Source organism: Primulina huaijiensis, chromosome 2 (assembly GCF_012295235.1).
Source record: "Primulina huaijiensis isolate GDHJ02 chromosome 2, ASM1229523v2, whole genome shotgun sequence".
In the NCBI taxonomy this organism is placed as follows: domain Eukaryota; kingdom Viridiplantae; phylum Streptophyta; class Magnoliopsida; order Lamiales; family Gesneriaceae; genus Primulina; species Primulina huaijiensis.
Genome location: NC_133307.1, coordinates 22979144 through 23002232, shown reverse-complemented (window position 1 = coordinate 23002232; position 23089 = coordinate 22979144). Strand labels below are relative to the sequence as shown.

The window sequence follows — 23089 nt, the reverse complement described above, 5'->3', positions numbered from 1 at the left end:
TAAACAAAAAAATATAATGTTTGTAATTTGAGAAAAAAAATTATAAAATCAGATTATGGCATAAAAATTAATTATCTTAAGTGTCTCAACTTAGTAAGATAATAGTATAGATATGCAAAATAAAATAGTTTCCATTTTTAAAAAACATTTTACTTAAAATAGTTGTTTCATGTTTTTTTTTTTTACATATTTCATGTTCATATTTGTTAGGATTGAATAGCAGCTGTCCCTCGTAGGCTCGTATCAGTATTTGATGGTCGCCACTTGTGAGCCGTTTGATCTAGTTGTTTAATCCGAGCTAGATTTCCATTTGCCCCTTATTACGTGATAAGTCCACAATGTTGAGGACGAAGCATTTTCGTTTATTGAGAAGAAAAACTGAAGACGTAAGTTGTAGAGGAGTGTTTTTATATCTCTACTATTTACTACCATCTAACTGCTATTAGACTAATTATCCCAACTAATAAAAACTAACAGCTTTATATATCTAATATCCCTCCTCAAGATGTACTATAAATGTTTTTGATAGACGAGTAAGTGTGATAGAGTGGGAGAAGGCAATGGTTTGGTGAATATGTCCGTGAGTTGTGATTCCGAACGAATGGAAAGCAACTTGATGGAACCGTAGAAAATCCTGCCTCGAACGAAATGGCAATCAATCTCTATGTTCTTGGTTCTTTCATGATACAATGGATTATACGCAATATGGATGGCCGATTGACTGTCACAAAACAAGGTGGTCGGTGAAGATGGATATATGTGAAAGTCTCGAAGTAATTGAATGAGCCAAAAAATTTCACTAGTAGTGCTAGCCAAGGCTCGGTATTCAGCTTCGTTGGATGATCTGGAAATTGTGGCTTGCTTCTTGGCTTTCCAGGAGATCAAGGCATCACCAAGAAAGATACAGAAGCCCGTGACAGATTTTCTGGTATCTGGATATGATGCCCAATCAGCATCAGAAAAGGCACGCAAGTGAGTGGATGACGAGGTCGAGAAAAATATGCCTTGACCCGGTGTTGATTTAAGGTAGCGTAAAAGATGATGTACAGCCTGCAGATGAGTTGTGTGTGGCTTAGACACGAATTTACTTAGCTTGTGAACCGCAAACATGATGTCCGGGTGAGACAAAGTGAGATAAACAAGGCGTCAAATGAGACGTCTGTATTGTGAGATGTTTGCATGTGGCTCTCCATCAATGTTGTTTAGACGAAGTCGTGTTTCCATTGGTGTTGAAGTTGGCTTACTGGCTAAGAAACCGGTATCCTCTAACAGCTTAAGAGTGTAATGAAGTTGTGAGAGACAAATGCCGGGTTGCGATCTTGCTATTTCAAGACCAAGAAAATATTTAAGGGAACCCAAATCCTTGAGCCTAAAATGTCCCTGAAGATGTGTCCTTAAAGATTGAATTAAACTAGGTGATGACCCTGCAATGATAATATCATCAACATATGCTAGCAAGGCAATGAAACTAGGTGATGGGGCCTGCTTGGAATACTTCTGCCAGATGATGACATGTTCTATGACAGTGATATAAGACATGCATAAAATTACGTAGGCCTTAAAACAAACTGGCTTACGGAACATTGTGTAATTTTTTTCAAATATAATATTTGTGATCAACCGCTGTCACCATTACCTTTTTTGTTTTAAATTTCACTTGTGAACAAATAACTTAATTTTTTAATCAATTTATTTTATAAATTGGCTCATTTGTAGGACCTTCATTCTCAACTCAAGGAATTGGTTCCAGAACAACAGGTACATTTTCTAGAATAAACAAGGTCGTGAACACTGCCAACTGCGTTGCTGTCAAGTTTTTAAATTGCCTCTGGCCTTTGTTTGAAATTCCTACTGCATACCTACATATATATCACAAAAATTGAAAGACAGAACAAGATATCTAGATGTTTTCTTGTTTTCTCGTTTGATTAAGATTATCTTTATCCAATATTTAACTTATTTATAATTTATAATATTACAGTGATAAAGAGATTTTACTTTTTTTCTTAAGAAACATAGAAGAACCGGGTTTTTGTTGATGTTGATGTTTATATCATAATCTTGTTTGTTTGTCGAAGGAACGCCTAAAAAAGCTAAAGGAAGAATATGGAAAGGTTCAGTTGGGTAACATTACTGTTGATATGGTACGCATTTTCTTTCATAGTTTCTTCTCTCAATTTTATTGTATGGTGATTTTGTTGAGATTCTATTGTATAATTAGTGTCATATTCCTTATTTAGATGATCCTTCTCCTAGAATAGATTTATTTTCTATTCCTTGATTTCAATTCTTTAGGCGCAAGCTTAGGAACTGATTAGTTAATTTTCTATATTTGTTGTACAGAGATGGTTGTATATATTACCTACGTTATAATCAATAACAATCAACTTTTCTGGTTCATCTTTCTCATCAATATTTTTTCCTTATGGTATCAGAGCCAGGTTCAAATAAATTGAGCCAAACTTCATCTAGTCAATAACATCAATGGCAGATCAAAGGGAAAGATCAGAGAGCTCAACAAAAGAGGGAGATACAGTGATGCAGAATCATGATGATTCACCATATACTCTTCACCCTTCAGACCATCCAGGGCTTGTGTTTGTCACCACACCTTTCACAGGAGAAAACTTTGCTTCGTGGAAAAAATCCATGGAGACAGCCTTGTATGCAAAGAGCAAGGGCGGATTCATTGACGGAAGTTTACAACCACCAAACTCATCAGACTTTGGACGATGGAAAAAGAACGATGCTATGGTTAAAGCCTGGATAAGAAATTCTCTAGCCAAAGACATACAAGAAAGCGTTGTGTATGCGGACACGGCACAAGAGATATGGGATGAACTTTGCGAGAGATATGGGCAGAGTAATGCACCCCGTATCTACAAAATAAAGAAGGAGTTCTCAAATCTCAGCCAAGAAGATGGACAGCCCTTAACACAATACTATACCAAATTCAAAACTCTGTGGCAAGAATTACAAATCTGTGACCCCTTGCCCCATTGCAGGTGTGAAGCAGCAAAGGGATTTCAAGAGCATCGTGAAAGGGAAAAGGCTCATCAGTTTTTACTGGGTTTGAACAGCAATTTTGATAGGTTAAGGTCTCATGTGTTATCAATGGAGCCAACACCGCAACTCAACAAAATTTTCTCTTTGGCACTGCAAGAAGAACAACAATTTCTTACGCAAAAGGATACAGATCAACCATCAGCTATAGAAGGTGCAGCATTTGTAACAAAGCTAAATGGTGACGAAAAGAACTATTCCTATAGAGGCCAAAACTTAGCAAATCGGTCTAAAAAGATATGTGTGCATTGCGGTAAAAATGGACACCTTAAGGAAGAATGTTTTGAGATCATAGGGTATCCTCCCAATTGGAAAAACAACCAACAAAACTGTGGGAGCAATGGAAGAGGTGCCTCGAGGCAGCGACAAGGCTACAGCAACATAGCCACATCAGGATCTCGATCATCAAGCCTTGGTGAACAACAATGGCGTAACTCAGGACCAGAAAATCACGAGCTTGACGCCACACAAAATCAAGTTCAACAAGCTCTGGGACTAACAGCAGATCAATGCTCTAAATTGCTGTCTTTCCTCACATCCTCTGTCAATCAGAACAATGGTAACGAAGGTTTAGCCAACTTTGCAGGTAAAAGTTCCATGACCAATGATCCTTGGATTATTGATAGTGGTGCCTCCGATCATATGATTGGAGATAAAAGGCAATTTGATCATTATGTGCATACTTTGACACACCCAAATGTAAAAATACCAGATGGTTCTTCCCTCTCAGTCACTCATGTTGGTGATGTACGCATTACACCAAACATTGAGTTAAAAAAGGTCCTCTGCATACCTGGTTTTAAATACAATCTCCTCTCAATTTCTAAGATAACCAATGATCTAAACTGCTCAGCCACATTCTTTCCTAATTTCTGTTTCTTTCAGGACCTACGTACGAGGACGCTGATTGGAGCGGGTAAGCTGAGAGATGGCGTGTATCAAATGGAAGGAAAATATGGAATGGCGAGTCGAAGCGTCCTTGAAACAGATTATGTTTTGTGGCACATGCGATTAGGACATTATCCCTTTAGCAAATTTAAATTCATTTTTGAGAATTCCCCTTCTAATGACTTTCATGATGTTTGTGATGCATGTCATAGAGCAAAACAAACTCGTTTACCTTTTCCTATCAGCAATAAAAAAAGGATAAATTGTTTTGACCTTATTCATGTGGATGTTTGGGGTCCTTATTCAATTCCTTCGTTAAGTGGTGCTAACTTTTTCTTGACCATAGTGGATGATTGTTCTACATGTACTTGGGTTTACCTTATAAAAGATAAATCACAAGCTTATGATTATCTAACCATGTTTTACCATCTTGTGCAAAACCAATTCCATTCCAGGATCAAGGTGATAAGAAGTGATAATGGGGGAGAGTTTGTTTCAAACAGGATGAGGGAGTTCCTCACTAATCATGGGATAGAACACCAAACTACATGTGTCTATACACCACAACAAAATGGGAGGGTGGAACGAAAACACCGTCATATACTTGAGGTAGCACGTTCTTTACGTTTCCATGCACACTTGCCATTAAAATTTTGGGGAGAATGTGTTCTTACTGCAGCTCATCTCATAAATTTGATGCCCACACCCATTCTTGCCAATAAGAGTCCATATGAAGTCCTATTTCATAAGAAACCTGATTATGACCACTTGAGAGTCTTTGGCTCCCTATGTTACGCCCATGATAAACCAAAAGACAAATTTTCACCTAGAGCACATCATTGTATTTTCTTGGGATATCCACATGGAAAGAGGGGTTATAAGGTTTATAATCTGGAAAAACAGAAATTGCTTGTGTCCAAGGATGTGATATTCCATGAAAGGATTTTTCCATTCCAAACTAACACTAACCTGAATACACCAGTTCCATCACCGTCGATTGACCAACCATCTGATCTCATTTACCAATCAGCACATTCTTCAGATCATGACGTCTCAGACCAAATCGAACTTGTTCAGATTGACGATTATCCAAATAATTAAACAAACGAAGAAGCTACCACGATGACCTCACCAGTCAGATCTCCATCTTTCAACCGAAACACACCTGAAATTCATCGTTGTAGTTCCCAAACCAATAATCCCATACAACCTGAAGCAATCACCAATAATGAAATTAGTTCATCTCTTCTTCAACGACCAGCCCGGTCCCGACGTGTGTCCACAAAGCTTTCTGGCTTCGACTATGAACCATTACCATCCTTAGCGCCATCACAAGGCTCTCATCCATCAGCGAACTCAGGTATGTCCTATCCTCTTTCAAATTGTATATCTTATTCTCGTTTCACTAATAGCCACAAAGCTTTCTTGGCATCCATTTCGTCATTAGGTGAACCTAAATTTTTCCATCAAGCTGTCAAGGACCCCAGATGGCGACATGCGATGCAGCAAGAAATTCGTGCATTGGAGGAGAATCATACATGGACTTTGGAGCCTTTACCACAAGGCAAACATGCCATTGACTCTAAATGGGTCTATAAAATTAAATATCGATCTGATGGTACTGTTGAGCGGTTTAAGGCGCGTTTGGTTGCTAAGGGATTCACTCAAGTTGAAGGGCTAGACTATCATGATACATTTGCACCAGTTGCCAAGATTACGACTTTGCGATGTTTGCTTTCAGTTGCTGCCATACGCCACTGGGAGTTACATCAACTGGACGTGAACAACGCCTTCCTCCATGGAGACTTACATGAGGAAGTCTACATGAAAGTGACACACGGCTTTGCCAAACCAGGAGATAATCGTGTTTGCAGGTTAAGAAAATCCCTTTACGGACTTAAGCAAGCATCACGAAATTGGTTCCAAACATTTTCTAAGTCTCTTCAACAGTTTGGTTTTCATCAAAGTGCAGCAGATAACTACTTGTTTACACTGGTACAAGATAATCATTTGTAGCTTTGCTGGTTTACGTTGATGATGTCGTTATAACAGGAAATGATTTCCACCTTATAAGTCAAATAAAGGGCTATTTGGACTCAATTCTTTAGGCGCAAGCTTAGGAACTGATTAGTTAATTTTCTATATTGGTTGTACATAGATGGTTGTATATATTACTTACGTTATAATCAATAACAATCAACTTTTCTGGTTCATCTTTCTCATCAATATTTTTTCCTTAGATTTTAGGTAACTTGATCATTGAGGTACTTATGATTGTCTGCTACCTTTTTTTCTGAAGGTATTTGGTGGTATGAGAGGTATGAATGGATTATTGTGGGAAACCTCATTGCTTGATCCAGAAGAGGTACTCTCCCTGGTGTCATATTAACTTTCCAAGTTTTCCTGCAGTTACTGCACAAAATGCAGTAGAATTTTATGACTCTTTGAGAAAATGGAGTACAATGGTTATCATTTCACTTGTATTTTTATTCTTTATTTTAAACAGGGAATTCGCTTCCAGGGCATGTCCATTCCCGAATGTCAGAATGTGTTACCTGCAGCAAAGCCTGGTGGAGAACCATTGCCTGAGGGTCTGTTATGGCTTCTTTTAACATGAAAGGTAGGTTGCCTAGCAGTCTCAATATTTCTTCTCTTTGTTTTTGCTGTAATTTTTCATTTCGCTGAAATCGTAACGCGGTGCTTTGGATGACGTCATATTTTGTTTATGCACCTAATCTAACATGTAGCAGCCAGTTTAAAGTTGGCTAGTTGTCGAGCTCTTCTTGAACAACCCATCTTATGTTTCAGGTTTCTTTTTCCTCTTGACTTTTTTGTAAAGGTTGTTCTTTGTGTTTCTACTCAATTTATCCAGGTTCCGACAAACGATCAAATGGACTCATTATCAAAGGAATTGAGAATTCGAGCTACCGTTCCAGGTTACTTATTTCTCAAATTTGCTGTTAGCTGATTAGCATATGGTTTCAAAATTATAAACCAGCCTTCTCAAGAAAAAATTCTCGTTCGTACTTCCAATCTAGGCGTATCAACCTCTTCATTTGCCTGCACTGGCTTTGAAAATATTTCATTCTCCTTGATTTCTTCACTAATAACTTTTTCTTTTATCTTCCTGTCCTTTTCATTCAAATATTTTGTGTTCAGGCATTATGTGTCTCTATCTCATGAGCTAAAGTTAGAGATCCCTAGCATTTGTTAACCATGCTATACTCATTTGCAATTGCAGATCATGCATATAAGGCCATTGATGCCTTGCCTATTACTGCTCATCCAATGACTCAGTTTGCAACTAGGGTCATGGCACTTTAGGAGGACTGCAATTTATTTGAGTTGCTATCTGTCCATGATTTACGGCTTATGACACATCTTTATGCGTACTTCTCTGAATGCTTTGTAATTCTCGTGTTTATTGCACGTCAAATCTTTCGTTGCTTTCGGAATTCATCATTGATCAGATGTGTTCGAATGTAATTCAGTAATATGTGTGATAGTTTGTTGCAACCACAGATTCTTTCAAACAGCAGTAGATGAAACAGAAGATGAAATCAAAGAAACTGAAGTGTATAGATGAAAATTTCTATTCCCAGATGTAAACCTCTGTGCAAAGAGATACTCTCTTTCCCTTGTTACTATTAGTATCCACCAACTCAGAATATGAATAACAGAATGCCTATCACCTTCCTCTGCTCACACTTTTATCCTCCTCTCCCACGTGAACTCTAATTATCTATGGGGCTTCCACACTTGGGCCTTGACCCTTTAATTATTAAATACTAAGCCCAATAATAATTTGGTCTCTAACATAATCACTCTTTTGAAACACTATGAAATAAGAGAATAGAAGGAGATGATATTCTCAAGCTATTATAGGTTTTTCTTCTGCCACTTTCTGAAGCTGTAAACCGGAAGGAAAAAAAATAAGAAATCACTCGAGATTGATAGAACTGGTTATGAGTCTTATGACTTACAAATTCTGGAATAGCTGATGTTGTATCTGAGCCATGCTGTAACTGATTCCATTAGGCAGTGATTATGCAAAACTTCATTTGTGGTTGGGCTTGAACTTTTATTTCTGTCATTAATTTCCTCAGTCAGTTAATCTTTTTTGCTTGAGTATGCACCGATTGTTTCTTCTATCCAAAATGAGTTGGTTCAATGACTGACTGACTGTAATGGCTTTTGCTCACTTACTTTTTAGTTTACAAAGTCCAACAAATTTTTAGAATATCTCAATTGCTGCACTCATTTCCTTGTCAACTTATCGTTCTCGTGGATTGACAACGAACTTATAAATCCTTTAGCCTAAACGCGTAAGATGAATGACCATCATTAGATTGTCTCCCTTCTCTTAAATGTGTTCTTTTTATCATGATTCTTTCCATTTGTATTTATTTTACGTCATTAAGTTGTTTTTTGTTGTGATATAGTCATTTCAATCTAGCATAACTGTTGATCATGTTCATTGATAAATATCAAACAGCGTAAAGATTTACGTTCTTGGTTTTATCAAAGTAAATGTTGACTGAGTATTCACATTGCTGTGACTCTCAAGGTTCAAAATGAATTTCAAAAAGCATACGAGAAGGGTATTCACAAATCCAAGTGAGTGTTTTACCATAATTTGGTTCTGACAAAAAACAAATTGTTCTTTATTCAAATGCTATGGTTTACCATTTTTAGGTATTGGGAACCAAGATATGAGGATTGTCTGAGTTTGATTGCTCAAGTTCGAAACATGGCTTCTTATGTCTACCGCAGGTTACATGATTATTTCACATTGTGCCAGAATTAACCCTTTGTGCTAATTATATCCATATCATTTCACACATTCAGATGATCTTATTTACCCTTTGAACTTGTGAAGAATGTACAAGAAAGGAGAAGTTGTACCAATTGACGACTCTCTAGATTGTGGTGGAAATTTTGCCCACGTGCTAGGTTTTGATGATCCTGCCATGCTAGAGCTTATGAGACTGTATGTTACAATTCATAGATGTGTTTCAGTAATTAGCCTCATATATATGAGAACAAATAATATGTTTGTATTATCTAGAATATTTTATTTATTTGATGGGTTTTTAGCTATTTGATGCAGTGATCATGAAGGGGAGAATGTTAATGCCCATACCGGTCACCTGGTAAGTGACTTACTCCTCTATGATCTTTTGTATGTGCTACTAAACAAATGCCATCCAAATGCTTGTGTGTGAATGAAGTTGCATCCATGTGCTGTTATAATGCATATTTTTTTTACTTAAATTGTTAGGTGCTCATACCATATGCCACGTGAATATAGAAATTTATGTGTTGTTCTGACACCTGATATTACTTCCTCAGGTTGGCAGTGCCCTTTCAGATCCTTATCTTTCATTTGCTGCTGCACTAAATGGTTTAGCTGGTCCACTTCATGGCTTGGCAAATCAGGTGTTAAAAAACTCTTCCCCACCTTCCCTCCCCCACCCCCCACTCTCTAGGAAGCACGTTTGTTTAATCCCTTTTTATCGTTTTTTTCTTAACTTGCATCCATTTAGTTGTGGGACCGGGTGTCTTATTATCTTGTGCGAAATCTTTAGCTAATGAAGCCACACATCTTCCTATGTTCTGTTGCAAATGAATACCAAATTTATTTCATCAATTAATCGTTCTACCTTTTAAGTTCTTAGTGAAATATGTGTTTGTAAATTGTAACTGACATGATGGTTCAGACCACATAATGTTAAACCATATGTCTTTGTAAAGTAATACTTTAGGTAATCCTATTCATTTTTTTGCAGTTCGTCAAGAGTGGTCAATTCTTATTGATACAAGCTCACTTCCTCGGATTTTTTTTTTCTTTAATTTAATTTAGATGCTACCACTTGTCTCCTGTCATGATGTTTTTTTGGTTACATTTGCTTATGTTTTGGTGTTATTGTAGGAAGTCTTACTGTGGATTAAAACCGTGGTAGAAGAATGTGGGGAGAATGTGAGAAAGTAGCATTTACAAGATTATGTTTGGAAAACATTAAACAGTGGCAAGGTAGTATGAAATGTAGAGATGATCATAGTGGAGTGTTGCTCAATCACTATGGTTTCGAAGCTCGATTCGATAAAAGCTCGTTTGAGCTCGTTAAGATAAACAAACCAAACTCAAGCTTTACAGTACTCGGCTCGTTAGCTCGTGAACATGTTCGTTGGTAAGTTCATGAGTAATCTTTTAAATGAAAAAATAATAGTTTTGATATTTGATTTATTGATTTTGCATATCATTTATGAAATATATAGAAAAATCTATTAAATTTATTTATTATAATAAATTTACAAATTTTAATAAGAATAATATATATTTTTTAAAATATATAATTTAATTTTTAATTAATTTAATGAAAATTTAAATGTATAATTCATATTTATTAAGCTTGTTTAGGCTCAATAAAGGCTTGAATAAGCTCGTGAGTCATGCATATATTCGTTAAATAAAGCTCGAGTTCGGCTCGATTATAAACGAACCAAGCTCAAACATTCAAGAGTTCGGCTTGACTCGACTCGATTACATCCCTGCTATGGTCTAACAAAAGCAAGGTATAAAAACCATTAACGTCTTCTATGCCGAATACTTTTGTCTTTCCAAAGATGATAAGAAATACGATACGAGCATTGTCGTTTTGTTCAATATCGTAAACAGATACTACACCGTTCTCTTCGGTGTGTCGAGGTCTATCGGCATTTTTGCTCAGGTTTGTCCTCTTCCTTCTCACAGTCTTCTTCTTGCCAAATTTTTTGTAGTTCTCTGAACTCTTTTTTTTTTTTTTTTTTTTTTTTTTTTTTTTTTTTTTANATGGGACCGTGCTGTTGGATTGGCGCTCTAGAGGCCAAAGAGTGTCACAATGGAGTGGCTTGAAAGTTACTGCAAGAAAGTAGTTTGAACTTGAAATTTCAAAGGCATAGATACGATAGTTTTCACTGTTTTGTTGGTAATAAAACATGTAGTAATTGAAAAGATGTGGATAATCCGTAGTGACAATGGGCTTTCTTTTAAACAATGTTCGATTTATTATTTAATCTGGTCCATTTTCAATAGCTGTCGTTCTCCTAAAATTGAGTTCTAAATCCTCTCATTCAAATTTATAAGATTATGTAACCAGTCCAAATTACTATCTCATCCAATTAATCAATTAACCCACAAAACCACATTATTGTCAATTAAAAAGCTTTTTTTAGAACAAAATCAAGGAGTGCCACGTGGCTTTCCATAGAGATGGTTTCCCCATGGAAATTATCCGCACAATAATAATTCAATAAAATTCACTCTTCCCTTCCCCCATCGGCCTTCTTTTTTTTTTTGTGCCATTTTTCTGGAAGAGAACAAGTTAATGGCCTCTCTGCATTTTCCTGCACCAGCGTCTTACTCTGTCCCGACACTCCGTCGTCTCTCCACCGGTACTCTGGCGGCGCCGTACGTTGACGGCTTCTTTACATCTGTAGCCCTTGTGAAAATAAGGTACATTTGTCACCGTTGGCCCTCAAATTTGCTTGATTCAGCCTGTGAAGTTACCTGAATTTTGCTTCAGGGCTTCTGGGTTTGGTGATTCGAGCTTATTTTGTTGTTTTTATTTCCAACTTACTGCTCGTGTTCGAACTAATCGGAGTTTGAATTTCAGTGGTTGTTTGGAACTGATTTAATGATGTGGTGAATTAATCAAGTCTTGAATGCGGTTAAATCGTGGTGTACTTGGAGTGGCAAAACTTCAACTTTTAATATGACATTAGGTTTGAATTTTTGCATTTGAGGTGAATGTTCTTGCTGATCCAACTCTACTTCCAGTCTTTCAAGAGTTTGATCGATTGTGGTTATTTGTATATCCATTATTTTGAATTTGGAGTGTTGCCGTGGCTGATTCATGTTGTTTGCGGTTTCATTGCGTTTCACCACCTTATATCATTGGATGGTTTGCTAACTATACATCAGTGGGTATTACTGTATAGCTTTGTCACTAAAAAGATAAACCAGCAATATAAACTAGATTACTGGAGGCAAGGCATTGCTGTAGCCAGTTATCAAGCATCTTTCACCTACAACCTTAATAGTGGTGGTTCTAATCATCTTAATTGAATTTGGGGAATAAAGTAACTCCTCTTTTAAAAAGAGAAAAAGGAAATTTGCAATGAAAAAATTGGTTTCAAGGGACATTGTGGAGGGAACTCTGTTTACAGAACTGTGGAAGGATGTTATCATATAATTTGGAGTTGGATGTCAGTTTAAAGGTCTGTGAGCAGTTGTGAACTATAGAAAAAATGAGTATAATTTTTTCTATAAGATATCGTTTTCCTATGATTTGGATGAGAATAATTCTCTACCGATATCTATGAAAACATTTTGTGGTCTTTGTATATGTGTGCATAGTGTGTACATGACTTTACTCCAAAAACATAATTTTGCTATTTTGGCTTTGCCTTTACAACATATAATGTCATTTCTTTCAGAAGTGATATCAAATTGAAGATTGTCTCTTCCGTCCACGACCTATGTGGGGATATAAGATAAAAGCTTTTGTAGTTTATTTAAAAATGTAACTTTTGACCCCAGTTCCTATGTTTTCAATCAGTTGTGAATTACACAAGAACCTTTCTTGGCTTTGCCTAAAGCCAAATGCTGGTTTTGTTCCTCAACCAAGGGCACGCCGTCATCTTTCTTCGTAAATGTCATCTTTTGGAATCCAACCACACCTCAACTAGATCAGAAATACAGAATATTACAGATAGTAATTAAGAACAGCTATTTATGGTTTGTTACATGTGGATTGGTTGGTGTCTATCCCATCAAGAGTATCAAATATAATCAAAGTTGGACTGACCATTAACTGAACATTTTATTAAGAGGAAGGCATAAAAAAACATCGCTAAGCCTCATTATTATTGATCTCATTGTGGTGCTGAGCTTGTTAGTTGACATTGTTTCTCCCACTCAGGTTCAAGAATGAAGCAAGAATTAAAGCAAAAGAGAGGTGGTGTACTATATTTGCCTCAAACACTAATCCACCAGAGGAATCAAACATCGCAAAAACCAGTGACACTGCCCGAGGGCCTCCATTCCTCACTATTTTGGCAGGTTTTGTAGTGTTATTTGGCATATTTTGGATCCTTGGATCCATTGTTATGTGGCTTTTTGGCTTCTTAGTCCGTCCACCTCATTGAAATGAGGCTGTTCTTTCACTCGTATTTGTACTTAATGCCGTAAACAGCGTTTGGTTTGTTGGTTGAGTGTTGGATTATCAAATAATCATCCTAAGGCCTACACTGGAGAAGCAATTTCTTGATTAGTGATCACACTTAGGTGTTACATACCAAACACCTTCCAGTTGGGAGAATGTGAAGTAAACAGATTAAAATGTGGAATAGGGATGGTTATTAGGCCGAAAATTAAAGAAAAAATGGCGTAAACGAGCTTAAACGCCTAATTTAGTCCCATCGTTAATTAATTAATGGAGCTACCAAGAGGGACCGATGCTGTCCATTTCAAAAACATCAAGGGCCAAGAGCTCTACGGTAGAAACATGAACAGCAAAAACATTTTAATGGCAAATGTTAAGGACAAGGAAAAGTGATGATACCCGTTCAATTATTTCTCACCATCACTTCGATGTTTTTCATGTTATGCTATCACATGCGCGTACTTTAAATAATTTAAATTATTCAGTATTAAATTCTCGATGATTATAGATGTATTTTTTAAAAAATATAATAATGAGTTTACTAATACAGAGCATGGAGTGGGGGGACATAAATTATTTTATTTTGTTGGAAAATGTCACGTCTTTTCTCATCAAAATAAAATATTAAAAATAAATAAATTAGAAAACTTGATAAGATCACATTTGGAAATTGGCTTCAACACTTAAAAGTTTAACTAAAAATTATGAATAACAAATTTTAATTTAATCATGGGATCAGTGAATTGGCAGCTTCTGGATCAGCAAAATATAGTCTAATAAAAAAAAAACTATTTTATAATTTTATTGTTATTTATAAATATAACGAACAATATATGAAGGAAATTACAAATTTTACATATTAAATTTTTTTAAGAATAAAAAATTTAAAATTATGAAGATGATGAAATATGGGGCCACCACTAGGGGTAATATATTGTATCATATTGTATCGAAAATCTTATACCATATATCGTATCGAAAATTATGATATAAGAAAATTCATACTGATACTGTACCGAAAATTTCGGTATAACGATTTTCGGTATACCGAAAATTTCGATACATATAACTAGCATACCGATTATATCGAAATTGTACGGTATACTGAGATTTCGGTACGATATCGGTATATACCATTTTATACCGAAAAAAACTTCACATTTTAAATTTTTTATAAATTTATTGTTTTAAAATATTATATATTTTAAAATTTTTGTATTTTTTTTATATTTCGGTATATACCGAAATTTTCAAATTGTATACCGTTACCGTACCGAAAAATTCGTTATTGTTACCGTACCGTACCGAACTCTTCGGTATACCGAAAATTCGATAAATTCGATATTTTTTCTTTACGATAATTTCGATATACCGAAAATTCGATATTTTTTCCCACCACTAGCCACCACCGTTTCTAAATTCTGATTGCATGTTAAAGTCGTGTTTTGGGCAGATTCATAAGAACACGCGTACAGTCTCGCAGCTCACCGTCGACTTTCTTGTTTAACCCTTCGGCGCTGCATTTGTTTTCTCCTCTCACTCTCACAGTCTCTCCCGAATAATCCATAATTCCGCTGTTTTATTCTCTCTAAACACATGAATTGGGAATCCCACTTATCAAATCAATAGTGGATGGAAGAAAAGTCAAAGAAAAAAGGGACAATGGAGATTCAGTACAGATGAAGGGAAAAAATCCAGGTTCAATACCTCCTCTAGCTTTCTCTACTTTTTTCGTGCTAATTTGATCTACCGAGAAAGGCGTTAGAATATTTAAAAGTTTCGTCTTTTTTCAAGTAATGGGTTTTCTGGACCCTCTATATTTGTTTATCAAAGGTTGATTTTTTAGCCTTTTTATTTATTAGATATTAGATAGAAAAATTCATTGGTTTCTGAAAATCAGTTCTCGAGTAAAATATTTAGTAACTGTGTTTTTGTCCTAGTTCCTGTCTTGGGTTAAAGTCGGTTTTTTTAATCTTGAAGTTTCGAGCTTTTGCGTGAGATGGGCGATGAAAATTTGATTGGTGAGAATTTGATGGATCTTGATTTGAATCAAGAACCTGTGGACCCACCGGTGGGTTCGGTTGAAAGATTTGGTTTCTTGTTGAACGAATTGGAAACTGCACATGGTAGGATAGAGCAGAGGATTCGACAGCTCGAGGCTGTCACTGCTCGAGCAAGGCAACGCCAGAGGTGGCGACAAGCTCGAAATAACTCGGAAACTGGTCATTCTTCGGGTGAATTAATGGTTGATTTGAATGGTGAGAGACTTGTTCTTGATGGAAGTGGTCTAGAAAGGACTATTGGGAGAGGTGAAGGTTATAAAAGAGATAGTTCTCATTTGGTGGCGAAGGCATTGGAGATGAATTTGGAGGTCAAGAAGGTTGACAAGGAAGGTGGGAGCTTTTACGATTGTAATATATGCCTGGATCTAGCTAAGGAGCCTGTCTTAACTTGTTGTGGTCACTTGTTTTGTTGGGTGTGTTTTTATCAGGTATCATATATTGATTCAACTTCGAAGGAATGCCCTGTTTGTAAGGGAGAGGTATCGGATAGCACGGTAATTCCAATTTATGGAAATGATAGTAGCGAGCATGTATCTGAGTTGGAATCTGGCTTGAAGATACCTCCAAGACCTAGAGCTCGTAGAGTTGAGAGTGTTAGGCAACAACGCCTAACTCGTGGTATGTCCAATCTTCCTGTTTCAGAAGCATTGAGGCGTATTAGGATTAGTCTTGGTGCTATGGGCGATCAGGCTCACGGGCAGGTTGCTGGTGCGGTTCCCATTATTGATGCAGGTTCTCAGGAGGCGCAAAATGCCGAAGCAGCTGGAAGCCGGCGTGAGAGGATCCAGCAAGTTTCAAGAGTGTTAACAGAAAGTGCTGCATCTCTTTCTTCCCTTTCATCTGCTTTGAATAACGCGGAAAGGTTGGTTGAAGACTTGGAGACTGTTATTAACAATCGGTTTGTACGAAGTGATTCAAGAATATCATCAATTGCTGTTGGAAATCCATTTACTAGGAATGTTCCTATGGTGCAGTCTGAACTCCATCATCCGGATTCGAGTGGAGAGATCAACTCTACTTTACCTGTTCCATCCTCTGAAGTTTCTGGTTCTCTAGTGCACACCATGTTGCGGAGAAGTGGTGATGAGCTTGGTCTGCAGGTGCCCCCATCATCATCTTCTTCTCCTTATTTTTCCCGAAGAAGAAGCATTATGGCACGGCTTAACGACCTTGATAGTCGCGATCTGCGCGAGACTAGAAGGAGAAGGTTGAACTGAGGCATTTCAAAAGTGATGAAGCTGGTAATTTGGTATTTCCCTGTGGACCTTTGTTTGATTATAAGTTCTCTAATGAACCCTTTATTTGTTACATATCCGCCAATTGGTGGCTTTTATAGAACATGCTGAATTTGACAAAGTATTACTAGTTTTATTCAGTCATTTGTTATATATGCCCAGCTTTAGCAACTGGATGAACGCACTTGAGACACCATGTATTGATCCATCGGATACATAAATTAGTTCAATGAAAACAATTTAAATGTGAAATAAACTTTAATAAAAATCATTTTGTTTTAGTAAATTTGAAAGTTACATGTAAAAATCATAAATTTCTCAAAAGGCTGTTCTTCACGACACCAAAGAGACTCAAAAAATATCCGTCAAGGGTTTTATGTGCATAATGTTTCGTCTCCTTTATTTTTTCCTAATGTCACATTATAATTGTGCACAAATTTTTTATTTGGAAATAGCTAGCTTAAGCCCTCTGGAATTTTTATGGAACTAAATTTTTAAATCCTATTTTATAATTAAAATTATAAATGTTTTGAGATATTTACATTCAATTTTTAAAAATGGATCAGATTGACAAACAACTAATGCAATTTGAAATTAGAATTGGGAGAAGATGAATATATAATAATAGCATATCAAGTCATACACGCATAGAAAATTCAATCTAATAGATTACTCGAAGACATCCGCATCCGATAATGCCATCTTATTACGTATCTAGAATTTAGAAATGAATAATAATAATAATAATAATAATAATAATAATAATATGTATACGGCACATATATTTCATGTCCAATATATTTTAGTCATCCTAAAATTTCTCAATACATAGAAAAAAAAACAATTAAAACATGTATATCTATTTATCTATCCTTCATGTTTCTTATCTTCTTTTCATATTTTAAACAAATACTCAAACTTTTACAAGTTATAAAATTGATCAATAATCAGTAAGTATATTAATTTTGATATGATAATTTTAAAACACAATTTGAATGACATTTGAAACTTATCAATATTTATAATTACTAGTTTATATCTTAAAGTTTTTGTTCTTTAGGTGTGTTAACCCCAAAGAAGCATAGATTCACCAGTTTGCATGTTTCTAACACTGCAACATATCCTGCAACGTTGACAACACAAACTAATTGGTAAAGAAGAGTCAATGGATTCACACCAAACTATTTCATAATATCTAATTAAACTAAATTGAGTGAGAAATTCGTTACATATCTTTATAACTTTTTCAAATTGTACGAATCGATTTGTGAAGAGAAACTACTATAATATTTGCCCGTGGTCGACATTCCAATCCTCTACAGTGCATTCTTTTGGTACATCATTTCCAATCTAACCATCACAATACAAATAAGAAAACACACACCAGCATCCAAAGCACCAGTGTTCTGCAGCAAACGACCAGGTTTCACCTTTCCCACATCTTCAATACGTGAGATGATTGGGAACGCATCGTGAGATTTTATGCAAATATGCAAGGACTGAGGTTACTTAATTTGCTGGACCAGAATCATTTTTTAAGGATTGTTCACCCATTGGGGGTGAAAGAAGACCAAGTCTGGTTTTATATCTGGAAATTCGTCCAAGTCTTTCTTCTTTTAACCTGCATAGAAGATGTCAATAGCATCGTCTTGTATCAGAATGTGCAAGCAACCAAAAGCACAGTGAAGTTGAATGTTTTAAGACAATCAATTAATAAAAAAAATGTATCTAGCATAAAAACCCCTTCAGTTTGGTATCAAAATGCAATACGTTTCGACCAAAAGCATCAATCAAGAATATACACAATGAATATTCCAGAATCTAAATCCCCAAGCAACAAGCTCATTACCAGTGCAGAACCTTGAACTCTTGTGCAGTAATTAAACAGCCACATACTTATATTCTCAAGATAAAAACAAGAACATGCCAGATCTAGTAAAGTCTCAGCAAATACTGTTGCAAAGCAACAAAGATAATCTTCCATTTTGAAAGCCAATATGCACATGTGAACATCGATTTATAAAAAACAACAAAAGTCAGTTTACTGGGAACGAACACTCTTAGCACGTTTGACATGTCTATGCAACAGCTCAGCCATAGACAAACGCTCAACAGATTCCCCATCCTGAAATTGAATGACGGGCAATTTCTTACCTTTTTAATACACAACATATTGCAGTCAAATACATTAGAAAATACATTTTTAGGCACATTGTCCGGGTGGACATGAAATTTCGAGAATCCAGATAAAGAGCGTTTTAAATTTCACGATCCATATTTCCTCGAATTAGTTCAACCATATAACATGGCATAAGGTTTAACACTTACAGTTTGAAATGTTGTGGTAACAACAAATATGGTATCCCATCCAACATAACATGTGAGTAGGCATATGATTAACGACACGGACCATATAATTCTTGACTTATTTATTCTCAGAATGTGAATTACTGTTCTTTCGCAGTCACCAGCCTGAATAGGAGAGAGTTATTGCATAAGAATTAGAGGTCCAAGGTCTGGCAAACTACTATTGCATCGTAGACTACCATGAGGACGTCACAATATGAATTCAGGGGATTGATGAAACACATTTCGAAATATCAATAAATGATTAAACCAGACAAAGATCCCAAGGACAACCATAGGGCTTTCTAAAGAGCTTGAAGGCTCGCATTAAATGCTCAAAAGCTCTTAAGCCACCTCAGGAGCTTAAAATAGTTGTCTACCAATTTAATACTTATATCAAAATAAAACTGTTATTATTTTTTGCATATATTATGTGTATAAATATCATTGTCACTATATAATTTTTTTAAATTATTTTATCGATAAAACTCGTGAAACTATTCATAAGGTCGAATTCACCAGCTAAACTCGTGATCTAAACTTACAATCATGTTAATATAAAAACTTGTACACCAGACTTAGCTCGTGAGTATGAGCTTGAGCCGTTTATTTAAGGCTTGATGAACTTGAATCGAGCTCAAGCCCGTGCCAATTAAATTTCACAAGTTCGACTCATTCACCCCCAATCAAGACCATAGCATTACATTTTAAAAATTAGTAGTTAATAAGAATCCCAAATTAACATTACATTTATAACAAACATAACTAAATTACAAACTGGATCCTGTCTTTCGTCCTATATATGCCATATGAACCCTCTTGATTAATCAGCTCATGGAGACTTGCGAGGTTTGGAGATCAATGATTCAACACATGCTTTAGGACTGTCATGAGCAGCTACAATTCTATAAAAATTACTTAATAGCCATCAGACAATTACCGTATCATGAAAGCTTCTTGATTAAGTTGTACCATTTAAGACGTTTCCATGCAATTGAAATCAACAAAAGCATCGATCGATTTACTTAGGTTGTGTTTAAATTCTAAGTTTGATGTAAGCAAAGGATTTGAAGTGAATTTCAATAACCATCAATTAATGATTCGAATCCATTGTCATGTACGAATAAAATGTAGAATTAGAACTCGATTTCAAATCTGTGAATTTGATAACTATCCAAACAAGTTGAGTGGATTTCCATAGATGATTTGAAATCCTAGTCTTTCAAATCTTCTATCCAAATGCTGCCACACATTACCAACATACAGTTTTTCCAGAACAATTTTAATTGAATGAATATGAAGCTAATTTAACGAAAATAACAAAAAGAAAAGACAGTTCTAAAAAACAAAAAAAATGAAAAATTGATATCTAAGGTACAATAACATCAATTTCAAGTACCAACCTCATCCCCCTCTTCTTTGTTTTCTTCCTTTTTCTCTGGACAATCGAAGACTAGTGCAGCAGCAGGCAAAGGTCTGGGAAGAGACTTTACAGCATCCACATACAGGGGCTGCTATCCAAGAGGAAAATGAAATTAAAGAATACGTCTAAAAGTCTAAAACTAAACAACCACTCAAAATGACTAAAGACATCTTCACATTCTTACCAAAGACGTTCAAAATGCAAAACACAAGGCAAAGTGCACTTGGTGACCTAAAAAAACCAAATAAATTCGATCAAACAAGCGAAGAGCGAGGAAGAAACTATCGTAATTTCATCAGATATGCATAGAAAATGTATGGTTCAAAATTCATATCATAGCAGGTTTAAGAAATCTTCAGTCTCAAAAGGAATTAAAGACAACCTCTACTTAACAATTTTTTAAACAAAACTCTAGTATATTGAGAAAACAAAAATTATGAAGAATTTGCAGCGGAAACTTATAATTTCCTTGATGTACTTAACTGCCTCTACTTGAATTCCATGATGTATTTTTTTCCCACCATAAATACTAGAAGCTTAATCAATCTGGTGGATGTGATCTTTTTTTTCATGTTTGTGCCGGTTATTGATGTCAACCACCGATTAAAGAAGAAAGCATAAAAACTATGAGCAAAGCATGAGAATTGAATTGGAGAGTGTTTCCCGGAGCATGCCTGAGTTTCTTCAGGAAAACCATTCCTCAACCAAGACCGACAGAGGGAATAAATAGAAGCATTTTCAGATATTCGGACCTGCAACACAAGGTTCACCAACAAAAATACGAAAATATTAGGCAACCAGTAGTAAACAAATCGTCAGTTATTGTCTAGGACTACAAATTCGTCTGAATTTTTTAAAATACATTTTTTTTTACATTTGGTTATTGTATATGACTAACAAAAATCAAATTTCTGTGTTTCAGAAACAACTAAATCGATGACATTTGAAATTTTAGATTTTTATACATATTTACATGTGCGTATGCTGAAAACCACACATCCAGAATTTCATATTCAATGTGATGACAAATTTACCTTTCGATCTCGCAAAATTGCAAAAGTGTCATCCTTATTTCTGTAGAGAAAAAAAATAAAACAAGAGAGGGAAGAGAGAAAGTGGTCGGAGCTAAAAACATTTGAAAGCAAGATGAAGTAAAAATTCACCTTGGGTCTGTGAGGCTGTGCCTGTCCAATACTAAAACTGCAGGAAGACATACCTAATTAGGCACAGAAAATAACTAATTAAAAATAATCAAGATAAGTGAACCATAAAAAATTGCATGCTTGTCATACTTCACCCGATTGAACTTTCCAGTAAAAAATTAGTTGAGCATTCTCTTTCATAAACCCAGTGGCTGAAACGGAAATCTTGGAAGAAAATGCAAATATATAGCAACTTTTATATACATATATGTTTTCAATACAATATCTCACGCATGCAAATACTGGGAAGAGATAGAAAATTGAGACTGTGAAAAATGCAGCCTTATTAATTTAATTATTATAAAGGTGTAAAGCCGAGATTACTGAAGGCTCAAGAGCAATCGAGAAATGCACCTTATGGAATTGACATATAAAAATGTTTGCTTACTCACAACTCTTTATATTCTGAGAAGTCAGATTTTCAGCCACCATGCCTTGTGAACAAACAAATCACTGGTCCTTTGCCATCTATAATAAGCACTACTCCAAATTCCGTTCATGCCATTAACTGAAACTTGGCTTTTCCTCTTACTAATGATAATATAAAAAAGCAACACACACCTTAGGAACACATGAACAGATGAAAAGGATTTGCTTGCATTCTCCATACTCTGTTTCTTTCCGATGTTTAACTCCTCGGGAAAGCGCCATAGGTTGCGGTGGCGCGAGATCGTGTATTGGTTTTACAGTGGGTTTGGTTTTTTTCTTTTAACAAAAACAATGGGAGGCGGGTTGATTTTAAATGTAGCCCACCGTTAACGATATATTTGGATTGGATATTATATGACTTAGGGCCCGATTTAACTGCTTTCGGGTAACAAATTAATCGAACCAAACTAATTAAATAATGTACCCCATTAATTCAATTCAAAATCGAGTCAAAATGAAAAAGGTCGCACTCGAATTAGAAATGAGTAGGATCGGATTGTGATCGGTTTTAACTTGACGCAATATAAAGTAATTTATATTGAAAAAAAAAACAAGGATAAAAAAATATAATTACAATTTTTTTAGTTATAAATTACCAATTGAAACAACCATTATTAACAATGGCTAATTGCAATTTTAGCCATTGCAATTAATTTCCACTGATTTTGATCCGCGTTCATTTAGTGAAATAGATGTTAAAGTAATTCAACGGTTTATTATATACGTCAACGCCAAAAACGTCACTTTTGTAAAATAAAATAGTCATCAATCGCTTAGACGACGTCTTTTAGAACATTGAAATAAACAAAATCTATGTTACAAAAATATGGGACATCCACCACACAGCATCAATAAATTGGAACATATTTGAAATAAAGAGATGTAAATAATATCTCAAATCAACCGGCTAACTAGATAGAGATGTATGTTATTCATTCTATAATTTTTAATTCATCTTTCTTATTATTAATTTTATAATAATTAAAAGTCTTTGTCAATGCACTAAACCAAATAAAGACTATTTTACACGTGTTGTGAGGACACCCACATTGGTGCATTAATAGGTGATTATTAACACTCATTAATATTCATGCACCAATGTGGGTGCATGAATTATTAATCTTGGCTGCCATCTCAGCCAAGAAATTCATCAGAATGAACGGCATTATTTCGCAAATAGCGACGGTTTTTCGTAAACCGTCGCAAATTGAAAAACGTCGCTACTTACGACGGT

The 23089-nt window shown here is 35.5% G+C and overlaps 1 protein-coding gene, 3 long non-coding RNA genes and 1 pseudogene across 5 annotated transcripts; 4 read left to right on the top strand and 1 right to left on the bottom strand.

Annotated features, from left to right (window-relative positions):
- Positions 1 to 781: 781 nt before the first annotated feature.
- On the top strand, positions 782 to 7418 carry LOC140957601 (citrate synthase, mitochondrial-like; annotated as a pseudogene).
- A 513-nt stretch (positions 7419 to 7931) lies between these two features.
- LOC140960160 (uncharacterized) lies at positions 7932 to 10026 on the top strand. The gene is made up of 5 exons (XR_012172120.1): positions 7932 to 8568; positions 8647 to 8724; positions 8831 to 9104; positions 9304 to 9390; positions 9884 to 10026. It is a non-coding gene; the product is annotated as an uncharacterized lncRNA (long non-coding RNA).
- A 1139-nt stretch (positions 10027 to 11165) lies between these two features.
- Positions 11166 to 13240, top strand: LOC140970636 (uncharacterized). Its single transcript, XR_012174166.1, has 2 exons — positions 11166 to 11446; positions 12915 to 13240. It is a non-coding gene; the product is annotated as an uncharacterized lncRNA (long non-coding RNA).
- Positions 13241 to 14656: 1416 nt separating this feature from the next.
- LOC140970634 (uncharacterized) lies at positions 14657 to 16608 on the top strand. The gene is made up of 2 exons (XM_073432447.1): positions 14657 to 14855; positions 15138 to 16608. The coding sequence occupies exon 2, from the start codon at positions 15157 to 15159 to the stop codon at positions 16435 to 16437; it is 1281 nt and encodes a 426-aa protein (XP_073288548.1). The 5' UTR covers positions 14657 to 14855; positions 15138 to 15156; the 3' UTR covers positions 16438 to 16608.
- Positions 16609 to 17657: 1049 nt separating this feature from the next.
- LOC140970633 (uncharacterized) lies at positions 17658 to 22065 on the bottom strand. Of its 2 annotated transcripts, none has more exons than XR_012174165.1 (6): positions 21388 to 22065; positions 21259 to 21298; positions 20708 to 20976; positions 20205 to 20312; positions 18501 to 18580; positions 17658 to 18076 (listed from the first exon to the last, which is right to left on the bottom strand). It is a non-coding gene; the product is annotated as an uncharacterized lncRNA (long non-coding RNA). The 2 variants fall into 2 exon arrangements; XR_012174164.1 differs by having other exon boundaries at positions 20205 to 20315; positions 20717 to 20976.
- Between the last annotated feature and the right edge of the window lie 1024 nt (positions 22066 to 23089).

Bases quoted from the DNA above. Each gene is read 5' to 3' on its own strand.
- LOC140970634 (XM_073432447.1), top strand. From the start codon at position 15,157: ATGGGCGATGAAAATTTGATTGGTGAGAATTTGATGGATCTTGATTTG.